General features: G+C 33.8%; 1 protein-coding gene across 4 annotated transcripts; it reads left to right on the top strand.

Annotated features, from left to right (window-relative positions):
- The first annotated feature begins 5,203 nt into the window (after positions 1–5,203).
- LOC107774792 (uncharacterized) lies at positions 5,204–12,880 on the top strand. Of its 4 annotated transcripts, XR_001645609.2 has the most exons (5): positions 5,206–5,396; positions 6,533–7,634; positions 7,731–7,800; positions 9,305–9,933; positions 12,197–12,880. XR_001645609.2 is itself a non-coding variant. In XM_075236318.1 (4 exons), exons 2-4 carry the CDS (start codon positions 6,706–6,708, stop codon positions 8,980–8,982), a joined length of 1,044 nt encoding a protein of 347 aa, XP_075092419.1. In that variant the 5' UTR covers positions 5,205–5,396; positions 6,533–6,705; the 3' UTR covers positions 8,983–9,293. The 4 variants fall into 4 exon arrangements, 2 of the variants coding, with proteins under 2 accessions (XP_075092419.1, XP_016449954.1); XR_012701757.1 differs by lacking the exon at positions 12,197–12,880 and having other exon boundaries at positions 5,204–5,396; positions 7,731–8,168; positions 9,305–10,050; XM_075236318.1 differs by lacking the exons at positions 9,305–9,933; positions 12,197–12,880 and adding an exon at positions 8,938–9,293 and having other exon boundaries at positions 5,205–5,396.
- The last annotated feature ends 5,509 nt before the right edge of the window (positions 12,881–18,389 follow it).

Genomic DNA, 18,389 nt, shown 5'->3' with positions numbered 1-18,389 from the left:
CAATTTAATTGAAAGCTGGCTTTGTAACGTTTTCAAGACTTTGAGGAAAGGTATATATTCTTGAGAAAATGAACCTCTATAGCCCCTTTCAAATTTTAATAGCTCATATTTTTTTTCATTGACATGAAATGTTCCTCCGGTTCAAACATATTGCATCTAATAGCTGAAATGTCTATTTTGTATAATTGTGTATAGTGACAATCTATTTTGTATATTTTTTGTATAGTGATAATCTATTTTGTATATTTTTTATATAGTGACAGTCTATTTTGTATATTTTTTGTATAGTGGCAGTCTATTTTGTATGTATTTTGTACAGTGATAATCTATTTAGTATATTTTTTGTATAGTGACAGTCTATCTTGTATATATTTTGTATAGTGATAATCTATTTTGTATATTTTTTGTATAGTGACAGTCTATTTAGTATATTTTTTGTATAGTGGCAGTCTATTTTGTATGTATTTTATATAGTGACAGTCTATTTAGTATATTTTTTGTATAGTGACAGTCTATTTTGTATATATTTTATATAGTGACAGTCTATTTAGTATATTTTTTGTATAATGACAGTCTATTTTGTATAGTGACTATTTTATATATTTTTTATATAGTGACAGTCTATTTTGTATAGTGACAGTCTATTGTATATAAATTGTATAGTGACAGTCTATTTAGTATATTTTTTGTATAGTGACAGTCTATTTTGTATATATTTTGTATAGTGACATTCTATTTTATATAAATTATATAGTGACACCCTATTTTGTATATTGTTTGTATAGTGACAATCTAAGAAAAAATATATTAAGTGAGAACTGATTCTTATTCCTCTTGGTAAATAACTCAATCTTGAAACATAGGTTTCAACAGTTAATAACTTAATATTATACAACTTTTAGAAAATATGTATTTTACGGAGAGACCATGGATTCAAGTACCCCATAATTTACCCTAAAAATTTGAACATGCTGATTGTTAGCTTATAATAAATAATAAATATTTATATTTATAATAATGGTATTAGAATCAACTTATTCACATCTCGACTATTTCATCAATTGATTATTATCTCTCACTAATATGAGTATAACATAACTCTATCCACCAAAATTTAGATAGATGATATTAATTTTTAGGAAATTTTACCTCATATATCAAAGATATACACCCTATTTATTATAAACTAAAATTATTTTAAAATATTATTTTCTATAGCTACCTTTTATATTTTATAGCAAAATAGGTATTTATGATATATACTACCATTGAGGCATGAAATACGCTATTTATGTTTTTCCTCTCTCTTTCTTTCAACTAACACAAGATGCTCTTTCAGATTTTTTCTTCTTTCTCTCTCTTTCTTTCAATTTACACACGATTCTCTCTCAAAATCCCAACAACAATTTTCTTCTTTCTCTCTCTCTTCCTTCTCTCTCTTCAAGCAAAATACCTGCTTAGTTTATACGCCGGATATTGCAATGAATTTGTGCTGCTTAGTTTCTATGCCAAATATTTGCAATGGATTTATACTGCAATATTAGAAAGAAAGAGACTGCGGCTTCTACGTTGAATATTGCAATGGATTCCTCTATACAGATACTGCAATATTTTTTACTTCGGAGAAGATTTGAGAGCCCAAATTTTTGTTCGTCTCCATTTTCAGTTTTAATACAATGTATGCAATATTTTGCTTGGCCGGAAAATGCGATCTCCGGTGAACTTTCTTCCTTTTTTGCTATTTAGTCACATACAATGATATAAACACATTGTATTATGTACAAATTCACTCAAATATATTGTATTTTTGTATAAATACATTATTTTTTGCCTGTATTTATATATTTCAAAGGTTTATATTTTTTTAATACATGTGAATACACCTGTATTCATGCATGAATACATGATATAAATATTGAAATACATTGAATACAAACATTAAAATAGAACAAAATATAAATAGTGAATACATTTAATTTTAAAATATAGTGAAATACAGTAAAATACACTGAATACAAATATAAGTACAGTGAATACAACCAATGAAATATATTGAATACAATAGTAATAACATGTATTAGGAATAACTAAAATTCTATTAATACAAATTCATTTGAATACACTGAATATAAAATGGCGAATAAAGTAAATACAAACATTGAATCTAATGAATGTAACAGTAAAAAAAAATATTGAAACACACTAAATACAAAAGTTAAATACAATAATTATATACAACTGAAAAATTATTCTAATTAATTGGGTTGATAATGAGGCATGTTAGAATTGATTATGTTGAGTTATATTAGGAGTGTATCATGATAATTGATATTATTTCCGTTTATTAGACAGTTGGACATACATATTTTTAATGTGATTGTCGTTACTGTATTCATTGAATACATGGCGCGAATACATGTGAATACATGCGGTTACAACTGAACTGTCCTAATTTTAGGCGTTTTTTGCTGATGTATTCATGAATACAGTAGCGCGAATACATTAAATACACTACCGTAACAACTGAATAATAGTTATAGAAAATAATTATGTATATGATAGCTATATGAAGTTAATAGCCACTAAACAGTTTCTGAAAATTCCTCTAAGTTTTATGTCATTTTATTAATTTTTATGCTCTTCCAAGTTGTAGGTACCACGACAGATGCAAGGTCGAATCACTACCACTCTTCTACAAGAGCTTCTTGTAAAAGCAAACCCCTTAACTTCCTTTATAGCTATTGTTGTGGAAATTTACAGCAAATATAACTTTAATTGAAAGCTGGCTTTGTAACGTTTTCAAGACTTTGAGGAAAGGTATATATTCTTGCCTAAGTTTCGAAGGTTGGGCCCGAAAGACCGAGACCATTTATAAGATAGCTTCAAAGTCATCTTCACCCATTTTTACAAGACTCAATAATAAATTAAGTTTGAAAATTTTATTAAAGAAAGTATTGTCTTGGTAATGCTGGTCATCTGATGAGAAGCAAGAAATTAATTAATTAGAATTTTATAAGCTAATTGGTTAAATTCATGTTTGGAGTAAAAGTTGAACCAAAAAATGTAGTGGCCACAACACAAGCAGCTTACTTGTCTTTAGACATATCAAGTCACAAGTCATATATTCACACTAAAACTGATAAATTATAAATTTGAATAAGAAACCAATAGACACCAAGTTATGATTTGAACTACTTTAATACAGTTAGTTATTTTTGTTATCTAGTTTTCTTGTGTTGCATAAAAATGATATCAAATACGTAAGAAGTAGCTTAATATTATATATAGTAATAATAATAGACTACTAAAGTAAACAAATGCTTGAACTTGAGTATATACTTCCTTAGTTTTCTTTTAAAGAACCTCTCTAAATTGACATATTAGTTGGATCACTTACTTGCACGATTAGAGGAAAGGATAGTCTTGCAAAAAAACTTTTTTATTCTCATTTGAGAAAGACTCTCCCGCGGCATTAACGTGTACAAAGGTGCACTTAGCGTGAAATCTCATTCTTTTTACTATGTCATTGTTTATTTGTTTATTGTTATCAGTTATCATTAATAATACTAATAAAAAAAGGAAAATTACACGTTTGATCGCTCGGCCAAAAATATTTACACACACACACACACACACACACACACACACACACACACACATATATATATATATATATATATATATATATATATATATATATATATATATATATATATATATATATATATATATATATATATATGTATGTATGATGTAAAATATACATAGTATATGCAAAATTTATATAATTATCCATATGTTTTACATCTGACAGTTATTTTTGGTGGACGGCTATATACGTAAAAATTGTACGGGGCGCCCTATTTGGTCGCCCCCATTTAACCTATATCCACATTTTAAAATTTTTTTAATTGTACCCACTTTTTAAACAACTTCAGGCATCTTTCTCCTCCTCCTTCTCCTCCTTTGTTTTCTTCTTCTTCTTCTTCTTCTTCTTCGGGTGACAATGATTTTATATAGTGGTTGTCAACATATTTTAATGTAGTTTATGATGTTTTACAATGGTGAGCTGTTATGACGTTTTATTTTTTACTATTGCTTAGGGTTTCTTCTTCTTCTTTTTCTTAATTGCAAAATGGGTTCATTAGATTTATTATTGTTTTGACAAATTGATGATTGAAGTTTGTTGCTGATGATATTTGGAGGTTATGTTTAAAATTTGAGTTCATTTGGAGTAGATTTAGGTATTAAATCGTATATTGGATTGTTATAATTCGAAGAATAAATTTCTGTTTCTGGGCAATTTGCACTTCAAACCTTTTGGCCTTAAGTGCATATGAAGTGCAATTTTTTTTACTTTAGACTTATTGGCCTTAAGTGTAGCAAAACATTTGTTGCACTTCAGACCTTTTGGCCTTAAGTACATCTGAAGTGCAATTTTTTACTTCAGACTTATTGGCCTTAAGTGTAGCACAAAACATTTGTTGCACTTCAGACCTTTTGGTCTTAAGTGCATCTGAAGTGCAATTTTTCACTTCAGACTTACTGGCCTTAAGTGTAGCAAAACGTTTGTTGCACTTCAGACCTTTTGGTCTTAAGTGCATCTGAAGTGTAATTTTTCACTTCAGACTTACTGGCCTTAAGTGTAGCAAAACGTTTGTTGCACTTCAGACCTTTTGGTCTTAAGTGCACCTGAAGTGCAATTTTTCACTTCAGACTTATTGGCCTTAAGTGCATGAAACCATTGGTTACACTTCAGACCTATTTGGCCTTAAGTGCATCTGAAGTGCAAATTTTCACTTCAGACTTATTGGCCTTTAAGTGAATGAAAACGTTTGTTGCACTTCGGAATTTTTGGCCTTAAGTGCATCTGAAGTGCAATTTTTCACTTCAGACTTGTACATATGAAGTGCAATTTTTTACTTCAAACTTATTAGCCTTAAGTGCATGAAACCATTTGTTGTACTTCAGACTTATTTGGCCTTAAGTGCATTTGAAGTGCAATTTTTTCGCTTCAGACTAATGTTTTTTAACTTCAGACCCGATAAGTCTGAAGTTGATCATAAAGTGGGTATGCTTGCAAACGTTTTTGCAAAATGGGTATAGGTTTAATTGTGACCCCAAAACCGGGTATAGATGCAAAAGCCCCACTATATACCCCACTATATACCGTGTTAAAATCCCAACCGAAAAAAGGAGGCTTTTGTGGGCCTTGTACATGGATGGTTGTGCTCTCGCGGGCACCAAAAGAAGAGGAGTCCAAACTTCTGACCCAAATCGGTCCGCCAACTTTAATTTGAATTGACTCAATTTAGGCCCAGTTGATTGAACGATCAGCAGTCCCGCTCGGTTCGACGAATTCCTCACGGCGGTTTTACTCCGGTGATTCCTCACCTGTAGGTTCTCTTCACTCTCTCTCACTTTCTCTCTTTAGGTGATTGCTTCTACATCGCTGAAAAAATGTCTAATTTACGATGCATTTTAATGGTAGATTACAAGTTGTAGGTTATTTCAATCTGCTCGTGCATGAAGAGACCGTTAATTCAAATATGTGCCAACGATGTTTAATTATTGTTAAAATTTTCTAAATCATTCCCGATTTTTTTTAATATTTTCTAGTAGTAAAAACAGTCTAATTGTTGATATTTTGGATCGAGGCATAGTTGATTAAAGGATTGAACAGATTTCAATTTCTTACCATTTAATTAATTGTTCGAAATAAGTTAAATTAAAATCCTCGGTAATCAATACTCAGTTGAGATTCAGCATTACTGTGTCAACTTCGTCTGTCCGGTTTTAGTGGTCTTAGTTTGACTGTGCACTTGTTTTTTTGTATTTGATTGTTAAATCAAAAGAAAGAAAAAAAAAAGGTGCAAAGTCAAACAAAGATACTTTTTTTTCTGACTTTGCACTATTATTAAGAATGGAGTTGAAAATATGAATTGTTTAATACTCCTAATTGTGCAAAGAATATAGGTTTCATATTTTGTCTTTTGATCTTTTGAAGAATATAAGGAAAATCTGCATTACAAAGAGTAAAAAAAAAAGTTATGTAGCTTATCGGTACTCGGTAGGAGGTACAACAACAAATCCACGCAGACGATACCCCTACCTTCAAGAAGGCAGAGAGGCAGTTTCCGGAAGACCCTCGGCTTAGGGAAAATAAAAGAAGGGCCAAAAATAAAAGTAGGGTAAAAATTAAAGAAGGGTATCAGGTACTAATTGGGGTGGGCTATTTGATCAAAAGTTGGCTAGTTTTAAGCTGGTTGTCGAACTATCTTAACCTCTTTTATACAGGCGATATGAGCCTACATAGGTTAAAAAGCTTACACAAGTAGAGTTCCCCATTAGAAAATAAATAGAAAAGAAAAAAGCACAATCTCTAATTTCATATACCAAAGATCATTGAGTATCAAAGAGTGAGCTATATTTTAAGTTATTGTGACTATTTTGTCAACACTTATCTATGTGGTTATGCTGTGTCTGATGCTTTACTGTAACTTATGGAGTTTTTCCATGTCTATGATTGAAGCCAACCTTGATTTGAAGCAAGCTCTGTTTGGATGTTTGATCCATCAGTAGTTATTGGAGATCACATATTAAGTAAATGCTAGAAACATCAACAAAGAGCTGCGTCTTGGATGATATCATGAGTTAATTCCTGTGCTAGCGTTGAGGGGATAGAAAGGAAAATTTGTTCAGAAAATGGGCCCTTCGGAGAAGGAAATTTGCATAAAATGTGAGAAAGGTGGAGAAGTGTTGGCTTGTGCTGATATTTATTGTCCTATAGCAGTTCATGTAAGGTGCATGGGTTGTCCAGCTAGATTTGATGATTTGGGAAAATTCTATTGCCCCTATTGTCTATATAGGAAATCAGTTGCAAAATTTAATCAAGCAAAGGAGCATGTTTTGTCGAAAAAACAAGCTCTGCATGCATTCATAGATAAGGAAATGATAGACAACGTCAGAGAGGTGCCATCAATAGTGTGCAAATCAACATGTGAAAGGGCTGTTGAGCCATTACCAGAAAATAAAAGTGAGGTTCCACAAAGCAATTGTGATCAGCAACGGGTGGTCGGGCAGCAAATACATTCAGGCGCAGTTGTTGCTTGTGGTAGTGAACCTAGTGATCATACATCTTCTAAAGCAACAGCAACAGACTTTAGAGTTTTAGAAACTGGAAACAGGGTTCAAGTAAATGATCTACAAGAAGTTGGTGAACACCAACTAGAGAAAAGTTTTCAAGATCACCACCAGGACAACCACTTAAGTGTTGCCGAAGAGGAAAAATTGGAGAATAGACTTGTTCCGGAAGAAACAAAAAGAAATTCTGTTGAAATTGCAGGAGAGCAGATGATAGGGGTTGATCAAACTACTGCAACCTTCTTGAATGCAGATCCTTCACCGCTGCAGAACTTGAAAGGTAAAAGAAGAGTTGAAACCGGGGATTCAACATGTAGAGAATCTAAGCCTGTTTCAACACAACGTAAGCCTGGTAAACTGGTTAACAAAGTTAGAGATGAGCATTTGGTCACCGACTCTCCAAGAAGGTTAACTAGGACATCAGCTTCTTTACTTGAGAATAGTAATCTGGCGGGCCAGTTAGTGCAAGTTAAACAGCCTTCCATGTTGTTGTAAGTGATTACTTTAAAGAAATATTCTGAAGTTTGAGTACATTACCCTCTTCATTTCTTCAATAATAGATAACTCAATGTTACTCTCTACTGCAGACCAGTTGAGCTTCCAAATGGGAAACGTAAAAGAGTATTATGGCGTCACGAAGAGGAAGAGATGCTTGAGGTACATTTCCAGGAATCTCTATTGTATAGGTTTTTTTCTGTTGGTGTGATCCAAAGATACGGCGTAAGTCCTTCTTACATTGATTGGAGCACTGAAGAATGTGGCCTAGTGGTCAATGAAGTGGGTTGAGAACCCTGAGGTCTCAGGTTCAGATCCCAACAGAGACAAAAACACTAGGTGATTTCTTTCCATTTGTCCAAGCCTTGGTGGATAAAGTTACCCGGTACCTGTGCTGGTGGGAGATAACAAGTACCCCGTGGAAGTAGTTGAGGTGCGCCCGAGCTGGTGCGGCCACCACAGTTATAAAAAAAAAGAGAAAAAAGTCCCTACATTGGAAGAGCTGACATCTATATTTTTGGACTTACTAGGTATTGACTTGATTAACTTTGATTTGGTAGTTGGGTAAAGTTTCTCAACTGAATTTTGATAATGCTATCCTCATACCAACGATTCTTCTTATTCATCTTTTTTTTTTAGTATTTGCGTCCCCTTAAGGAAATTTAACTTATTTACGGTTAAATTGTAGAATCATATGTTTCGTGCAGCAAAAAAGGATAGGCAGTAAAAGTTGTGAAATCTTACAGACTTTGCAATTGATTTGGCTTGTTGTGTTGGGTTGTTACAACTGACCATTTTTTATAATTGTTTCAATGGCACTGGATAACTTAATTATATTCTTTGCCTGTAAAAGTTCTACTCGTACAAGGGTGCATAAAATACTTATGGGAAAAGTTATTGAAAAAGAATAAGCAAAATTTAGATATATGTGGTTTCTGTTGGTTATTCTTGCGTGTTGCAATAGTTACTCTCTTCTGCCAAGCTGGTTTGCTGCCACCTTTAAAACTAAAAGAAGAAAAAGGGAGGTTACAACTGCGTAGTGAAAGCAGTCAACAGGATGGGCAAAAGATAAAGAAGATGGGGAAAAAATAAAGAAATTATGTTGATAAATCCTCCTTGGCTCTGTATAGGACAATCTCGTATCATCAAATTCAGCACTTCCCAAGCTTTCCCTGTTTATCCCTTCATTTCAAAAATATGTGCAGCACCTGTATAGTTGATATAGAGAGGAGAATAAAAGTCTGCTTATTGCAAAGGAAAGGAAAATTCCTCAGTAATAAACTTTCTCTCGTATTACAGAACTATTTATTGGATGTAAAAGAACAGCTTCATGGAGACAGATAATCCATTATCAATTGCTTGCTTTGAGATTTACAAAGTGATGGGACACCATTGATGCGTCTGTAAATGCATATAATGCAGTTCATATTGTTGGCATCAATTGGCATCTCTAGAGATTTTGGATGATTCATGAAAGGTCAAAAAGGCTCTTGTGATGAGTCGAATGGTGGCGATAAAAGTCTGGTGCCTAAATACTACATTGGTTGAGGCAGCCCCAATGATTATTTTCTGTGTGCAGTGTCAACGAAAAAGTGATTTTTCACTGTTTGGGCAGTTATCTGCTTCATTTGAGTTCCTTACTTTATTATGCATGCTGTGGCTGCAGGAAGGAGTTAAACAATTCTCAACCACAGTAAACAAGAATATCCCATGGAGGAAAATTCTAGAACTTGGTCGTCATGTGTTTGATCAGACACGTAATCCAACTGATCTCAAGGACAAATGGAAACAAATCTGCTCTAAATATGGCGGGCAAGTTTGACCAGGAGTTCTTTGCTGAACTTGAAATGTGGAAAGCGTTTTTGGTATTCTGTGATATCCAGATTCAAATGTGTGATACATACCTTTTCTCTTTTGTGGATAGCTTCTTCATCAGCAAGCAGGTCAGTTTTGAGGGGTAAAAAGTTAGAATTAGTTGTAGCCTCTTATTTGTTAAGATGGACATAATGTTTTGATGGGGTTTACCATGCGTCTTCTGGTTGATAGTTGCAGGGAATGTGTAAATTTCCTTATAAACCAACAGCTTAATGTACTCGATACTTGTATACAGTGGTAAAAGTACCAGATAGTTTTAGAGGGAAATAAGTTGTGCTCGGTTGTTTTCCTGAGCACCTTTTTCTCTGTGCCGCACCCACTCCCACACCTTCGCCTTGTGGTCACCCAACAGGCAAATGGTAAAAAGAAATGATCAGTAGATGTGGTTGAACTCGTGAAGGAAGCTGGCTCTTGCTTGAGGTAGTTTTCATTTTTATGGTGTATTAGATATATGAACTTGGAAACCTGTGAATGCAGCCTGTTAAATTTCTCGATTCCTAAGCTTAATAGGGCATATTTAGTTGATTTGGTATAGCTTATCATGGAAGATTTTAAATTAATTAATGTTAAAGCTACTTTTTTTCTTTTTTATATTTTCCATTACATGGGGGTACTGGGGAAGGGGAAGGGGAAGGGGAAGGGGAAGGGATAGCGGGAATCGAACCAACACTTATTGTGTGGAAGACTCCCATACCCCTAGACGATAAGGGGATAAGAGGTCATTTGGTAGGATGTATTAGGAAAAATAATCCATATATTAGTTTTGGTATTATTAGTCCTTGTTTGGTACTCCCTACGTTCACTTTTACTTGTCCACTACTGACTTTTCAAACCCCTTAAAAAATAATAAATAAAGTGCTTAATTTACCATGATACCCATATTAATTGGTATATAGTCTTAATGGATTTGGAAAATGATTTGAAATGAGTAATTAATGCTAAGGGTAAACTAGAAAAAATAAATTATTTTTTCTCTTGATATGCGTAAAGTGACAAGCAAAAATGAAAATTTATTTTTAGAATACTTGACAATTAAAAGTGAACGGAGGGAGTAGTATTTTTCAACTTACGTATAACGAATACTTGTATTAGTTATACATCCTATTCAGTATTATTCTTATTATACCTGTTAATCGGGTTGGGCTGACCCGTTTACAACCCGGTTCAGCCCGGGTCAGCCCGGTACTATAGTGTGGGGGCGGGCTGGGACGGGTTGGGTGGGGAGCAGGTTTCAAACAAACAGTTTTTTGATATCGGTGCATCGGAACCCGCTAAGCCCGTTAACGGATTTTTAACGGGTTACAGCCCAGTTCCGCCCGGATTTTTTTTAATTTTTTTAATTTTTATTTTTTAAATTTTTTTTGACCGTTGGCACATGGTAGACAACCACCCTCTTGATTGGGGAGTAGATGAGGAAGATGGGCAACAAAAACTTAACCCGAGTACTGGAGGGTTAATGGGTAAATACGATATTAAGAAAGATCGGGAAGAATTAGCTAAAATGATTATTTTAGGTTGTTTACCTTTTAGTTTTGCTGCTTCACCATATCTTGTTATTTATATTCAAAGAATTTATAACCCTTTGTTTAAAGGTATTCCTAGAAGTACTTGTAGAGCTGATATCTTTAGGCTTTTTGGATAATATCACACATATATACGTTTTTTGTTCGCCAGTTTTTCTTGTAGAATTTCTCTTACTTCTGATATTGGTCGTGCTGTAAATGGTAATGATTATTTGACTGTTACATGCCATTGGATAGATGATAATTTTTATATGCAAAAATATATTATTGCTTTTAAATATGATGAAGATCAAAGTCATATTGGTGCATTTATAAGTAATACTATCCATGAAGTTGCTATATTTTATAATCTTGCAGAAAAAGTTTTGTGTGTGTCATTTGATAATGCTTCTAATAACAATGCTGCTATTACAATATTAAAATTGCATCTACACCCACCACTTCCTGAAATATTTCATGTTAGATGTGCATGTCATATTTATAATTTGATTGTGAAGAGTGGCCTTGAATTATTTAGAGATGATATCACTTTAGTTAGAAGAGTTGTTGGTGTAATTCAAGGAAATAATAGAAGTGCTAAATTAAATGCATTTAAAGAAAAATGTGTACACTATGCCTGAAGAAATAGTTACTAGGTGGAATTATATTTATTTATTCTTAAAATGTTGTTATAAATATAGAATGCCTATAACTGAAGTTGCTAATTCTCATTTTACCGATCCTACCCGTTTGTTAACATCTAGAACTTGGGATGTCATTGAAGATGTTGTAAAGTTTTTACAAAATTTTTATGTGGTTACACTTGAGTTTTCTGGAGCTTATTATCCTACTATTGCAAATGGTTTAGTTCATATTGCTGAAATTTCTCTTACTATATAATTTGAAAAAGAAAGAAGGATATACTTCTGTTGTTGAATCTATGCTAGATAAGTTTAAAAAATATTTCTACCCAATTCCCCCTATTTACCTAATTGGTGCTATTTTAAACCCTTCTATCAAAATGGCCACTTGTCGCCAATTAATTACTGCTTTATATTCTTATATGGATATTGGACCAACTGAAACTCCTGATATTGACACTTGTATTTCTGATCCACACAAACATTTAGAAATATTATATAATTATTGTGCTAACATTGTTGATGCTTCTTCTGCTGTAGATGCAAATATTTCTTCAAGTTCAGTTTCAACATCTGGGACCAGTGCTTTGGATGATAATGATGGCGTTGAAGATTATTTGATTTGGTCTACACTAGGGAGCATCAACAAACCAGTAGCAGGAATATTGATGAACTTCAATTCTACTTGCAAAAGTCAGCAGAGCCCCGCATAAAGGAGTTTCTACCACTGGGTTGGTGGAGGAGCAACTCAAATCCATTTCCTGTTCTTTCGGCCATGGCTCGAGACGTGCTAAATGTGCCGATTTCAACAATCGCATCAGAGAGCGCATTTAGCCAAGCAAGGCAGCAACTAGGAGATACCCGTCATTCATTGGGCAGCAACGCTTTGGAAATTCTAGTGTGCTTCAAAGATTGGATAAGATCAGAATGGCGAAATCAAGGGCTTGACGAGGTAGATGAAGCGGAGGACCAAGAAATTGGAGATATAATGGTTTATGGTTCTGATTCAACCAATGCCGGAAACCAAGAACCTCATGTTGACATGGATGAACTTACAAAAATGATGCAAAGTATGTGATGTACTATTTCTTTTTTTTATTTATTTATAATTGTTGTAAACTTTTAATTTCCAAGTTCAAAAATAACAAAATCAAAAAAGAACTTGCAACTTAATTTGAAGTATTATATATTATTCAATAAAAATATCAAATGAAAGTTTTCGGAGCTTGATCCTTACATATTGCTTATTGGTCTTATTAAATAATTTTTTGTAGCCACTTACTTTCAAATTTTAATTTTAAAATTGTAAAATTCAAATTTTAAATTTAAAACTTTAAACTTCAAAGTTTAATTCTAAGCCTTAAAAGTTTGCAAACACTTAAGTATCAATAACATTGAATAAGAAAAACAAAATTTACTTAAAAAAAAAAAAGTACAGCCCGCTAAGCCCGAATTCGGACGGACAAAAAAAAATCCGAAAAAGTACAACCCGCTAACTCAACCCGCAACGTTAAACGGATAGGCTGGTTTTTTTTTTGTGTCCAGTCCATTCCAACCCGTCCCATAAAACACCCATAATTCTTATACATATCAAACCATGACAATAGTAATACCATAATTTTTAATATATGGATAGCATGTATAAAGACAGAACCGTCCTTTCAAAACCTTTTTGTAAACAAATAATTTTAAAAAAAATTTATGCAATGCATGTTATTTTTAATACACTCAACCAATCAATGATAAGAAATAATCCTATCATAACTAATTCCAGTATAATTAGTCTCATTATTGCCAATCAAAGCATTATTGATACACCATATCCAGTGTTATTTTTATCCACCATACCAAACAACCCCCAAGTCTTAATGGTATTATGTTAAAATTATTCAAGCTGTTTAAATCAACTTGACAACTGAACACTCTAATTTGTGATAGAAACATTAGTAATGATTATTTTCTACTCATTTTATTCAATTAAGTACATTCAAATTTTGTATGTTACTGTATTCAAGTAACTAATAATGATGCAAAAATACAAAATAAATCTTAATTCTTCAGTTGAAGTTATCAGTGACAAATTATTCAATTTAGACCCGAAAAGTAATAATAAAAGCAATTGTATAAAGCTCCTTACAAATTAATATCACTCTTGTTTAACCCAAAAACTGGTTTTATAATAAACAATTGAATTGGTATTTTAAGGCCACTAGCAAACAATTAATCCAAAGTGGGTGTAATAAATTTGAGGAGAACAAAAATAAATCAAATGGAGATAAAGATAAAAGAAATCTTATTAAGAAGAAGGCTATATAGCCAATTGAAATTGTCTCCGTAAGTATTCGACTTGCTTCGGCCACATGCTCCTTCAATTGCTCTTGCATCGAAATAAAGAGCCGCGTGGCAGGGCCAAATTTTACCAATTCAACTCTAACCAAAACGTCGAATCCGGACAAAGTAAAAAATATAGACTTTATTAATATTTTTGTAACCAAAGTTGGAATTGTTTTTTCTAAAATATATTCCTTTTAACTGTTCGTTATAATATTTTTCAAGTGAATTTAATTAATCTAGGCCTTTAAAGCTTAAATAGGACAATTGTTACTCATAAATAACTTGACGAAATGGAAAGAATGTGCAACAGGGAGAAGCCTGATTTGAATGAGTCATTCATATCGAACTATGAAACTAGGGGTAACGCCTAGTGCTTATTAAAGTTTGATTGATGTAATACAATATTATTTCTCTAAATCTCTTGTTATTGCAAGGATAAGCACTTCTTTTTGTTTAATTCTATTATTTATTTTTACTAAAGTCAAAGTTAACCTAGCAGATATTTTGAAGTGAAACGGACCAATAAAAGAGAAAGCAATCCTATTCCATGCAGGAGTAAAATTAAGCAACTCGTTTTTCCAACCATAACTGGCTTAATCAACTCCTATTCCACTCCGGATTTGGTTTAACTCTAATTTTACTTCTCTTCCTCTATATATACGTTAGACTACTTGCATTATCTTTCCATCCTCACAAATTCTCATTGCAGTCCAAAATCTCTCCAAACAAATCCCTTATTTCTGCATTCTTGGTACCCAATCTTGGTAAAGAATGTCTCTGTTTCATTCACCAGCAAGTGTTATTTGTGCTGACTACTTTGGTGACGAACTGCTGCTGCCTCTCCCAGCTGTTAAGATACCGGAAAATAAGAAGAAGAACATGGATTCCAAAGATACAAAGGATAGTATCCCGCGCTTACGCACTCTCTCGGCGGCCAGCTCGTCAAAGTACCAAACCCTGGCTTTCTACCCTGAACATTGGGACAGCACTCCAAGGATACAACAGCTGCTAAAATCTTGAATGTTGGTGCAGCAACAGATAATGCAGTTTGTCAAAGCAAGAAGGGCAGCAGCAAGTATAAAGCACCCGGTTTCACTCTAGCCTTTGACGGCTTGCATCCTTTTGAGATGTTTGTTTCTCGTTGATAATGTTTCTAGCTAAAAAAGAATGTCCAAGAAACACTGTTCTATTTTTATTTTATTTTCCTATAAAGCAAGTTTTGTCTTGAACATGCGCAGAAACTTGTAAGTTGAAAGCTCTTAGGGGTTGTCGCAAGTTTTTCTCGCATTATTTTATGTTTTATATGTTGTCTCCAAAATCAAATTCTGCACACTACTAAAAAAAACAACAAATTTGCGACCGTCAAATCAGTCGAAAATCGGTCGAAAATCGTGTTTTACCAACAGATTTCCTACTGAAAAGTGTTAGTCGGAAAACACGTGGTCGCAATATATTTGCGACAGAATCAATCGAAAATTTGCGATGAATTCAGTTGCAAACTAAAAAATATTGGGACATTTGAAATTAGGCCATTTGCGACCGAATCAGTCACAAATTTAGCGATTAATTCAGTCGCTAACCAGAATTAAAAAAATAAATATAAATTAAAAGTTGCGATTGATTTCGTCGGAAAATTAAAAAATAAAATTAATTTTTAATTAATTATTCAGACTGAAACAGTCGTAAATATTGATTATTAATTAATTAAAAATATCGAGAATTGTTTCATTTGCGACTGATTCAGTCGCAAATCTTAATTAAATTTTGTTAGAAATTTTCAATTTGCGACTGAATCACTCCCAAATCTAGGTAATTCCCGGTGAAATTTGCGACTGAATTAGTTGCAAATTTGGGCATTTTAAAGCAGAATTCTGCTGTATTTCTAATTACACCACATGCCAAATAAAACAGCCAACCAAACACCTAACAACCAAACAAAAACCTAATATAACAATCCAAATCCAATATTTACTACAAAACGAAGAGTAATATTTGTAACAATTCAACCAACTAATCAAAAAACCAACTATCAAACAACATAAATAACACATGTCTCTAACTTCAACTCTAAAATATTCAAATAGCATATTCAGAATCAGTCTCCTCCTAAGACTCAGACTCCATTGCAACTCCTTTCTTGCTTTTCTTTTTTAAATAATTTTTGGATCAAAGCCAGAGTTGCTTGAAATTCTTGCGACATTTGATCCACCTTTTGACGCATAGCTTCCATGTCTTCTTGGAAAACTGATGCCCCAGTGAATAATGTTGATGGTGGACGACTGGAGGCCAAAAACTTGTTGATTCCCCAATTACACGCAAGTATACGTGGCCGTCAAGTAATAAAGTGACTCGAAAGTCGGATGTCGAACCCACCGAGACTTAGATTAACCGTTAACTAAGCAAGCTAAAATCAGTTAATTGTCCAACATAATCAAGAGATTGATTTTTCTATTACAACTACTATTACGAAATTTAAATACGTAACCCAGGGAGATATAAATTTCAGGGTTGTGGTCGGTTTATTAATCCTATTGAGTTCATAATTACACCTGTTAATCCAAATTATCTATGATTGCTAGTTGACCGGATCATTTATATAAATAGCATGTTCCCACAATACTATCTGTCTATCCATAATATATCAAACCTATATTCCTATGGTCTTGATTCTATCATGAACGAATATAATACAGTATTCAACTAAGCAAGACTGTTAGGTATATTCCTATCCTAACCGCAAAATCTTTCTCCGATCTACGGGTTCAGAAATAAGCTCTCTCTAATTCTACTCTAATCTAAACACAACTTTCCCAAGCATAGCATAGATAGTAAATAGAACTCAAATGCTGACCAAACAATTAAGCAATTGTGCACAGAATTAGAGAAACAATCAAAGATGATAACTCGAATTAATGGTAATATAATTAATAAACTTCAATATTTATGACAACCACAAACCAGAACGTGAATTTTAGCTCCACATAGACATGGTAGCAAAACAACAAATCATCAAGAAAAAGTAAAGATTACTAAGTTTGATGGAAGAAAGATGGAATCTGATAAATTTCGGCCTCCACGGCGGCTCTGTGCTCTCCCTAGGTCTAAAGTATGTCAAAAGTCTCTCAAAATAAAGTTTTACATGTATTTATACCAAGTAGGGTTGGGCCTAGACGAAATCTCCCTTTCCTAGCCGAAATAGGAAAACTTGCAAACTTATTGCTTTTCATGCGTCGCACTGTGCGTCGCCCCGTGCGTCGCACTAGTGCTTTTTCCTGTCAGACCAAAAAACCCAGTCTCTGAACTTTGGAAATTTTGACATAAAATTACACTAATGCGTCGCACAACGCCTCGCACTAGTGTGTTTCTTCAGCAACTGCTTCTTCCTTGAATTTTGACGTCCAAAATTGATCCTCGACCCCCGAACATGATCCTAGCTTAATCCCTTGGGCTTTACTCAGACTTTAAAGCTCCAAATAACTTGAATTAGCTCCATAACATCTACATAGCTCAGAATCACTTCTACAAGACATAAAATACGTAATTAGTACAAAACACTAGGGATTAAAGCTCAAACTAAATTAAAGTATAGCAAATTACAGTATAATAAGCGACTAAAATACATAATTATAGCCTACCATCAACACCCCACACAAACAATTACTCGTCTTAAGAAATCTAACTACACTTTATATAGACACGACCTTTTTTAAACAATTCTCCTAACTCATCACACCAAGAATCTTTAAAATTGACTAAGCAGAAGAGTGTACGGGGTGGCTCCAAGGAAGTTACTATTGGTAAGGATGGTGTTCTGCGACTCCAGGATCGTCTATGTGTTCTTAACGTGGATGGACTGAGGGAAAAGATCCTAGAGGAGGCACACAGTTATCGGTATTCTATTCATCCATGTGCTATGAAGATGTATCGCGATCTGAGGCAACATTATTGGTGGCGGCGGATGAAGAAGGACATAGTTGAGTATGTAGCTAGGTGACTAAATTACCAGCAGGTTAAGTATGAGCACAAGAGGCCATGTGGCCTACTTCAGCAGATGAATATACCGGAGTGGAAATGGGAGAGCATTACTATGGACTTCGTAGTTAGGTTGCCGCGGACCTTGCGCAAGTTTGATATAGTTTGGGTCATTGTCGATAGGTTGACCAAGTCGGTGCACTTGATTCCGGTTGTGACTACATATACTTCAGAGAGGTTGGCCCAGATTTATATTTAGGAGATAGTTCATTTGCATGGAGTGCCAATTTCTATCATATCAGATAGAGGCCCTCAGTTTACTTCACATTTCTGGAGAGCAGTACAGAGTGAGTTGGGGACCCATGTAGAGCTCAGCACAACTTTCCACTCGCAAACCGACGGGCAGTCAGAGCGGACAGTTCAGATC

This window comes from Nicotiana tabacum, chromosome 2 (assembly GCF_000715075.1).
Source record: "Nicotiana tabacum cultivar K326 chromosome 2, ASM71507v2, whole genome shotgun sequence".
In the NCBI taxonomy this organism is placed as follows: Eukaryota; Viridiplantae; Streptophyta; class Magnoliopsida; order Solanales; family Solanaceae; genus Nicotiana; species Nicotiana tabacum.
Note: the sequence above shows the minus strand (reverse complement) of the source record. Positions and strands in the feature narration are given on the sequence as shown.

Bases quoted from the DNA above. Each gene is read 5' to 3' on its own strand.
- LOC107774792 (XM_016594468.2), top strand. From the start codon at position 6,706: ATGGGCCCTTCGGAGAAGGAAATTTGCATAAAATGTGAGAAAGGTGGA. The intron at 7,635-7,730 runs GTAAGTGATTAC...TCTCTACTGCAG, and splicing joins AAACAGCCTTCCATGTTGTT to ACCAGTTGAGCTTCCAAATG. The intron at 7,801-9,304 runs GTACATTTCCAG...CTGTGGCTGCAG, and splicing joins AAGAGGAAGAGATGCTTGAG to GAAGGAGTTAAACAATTCTC.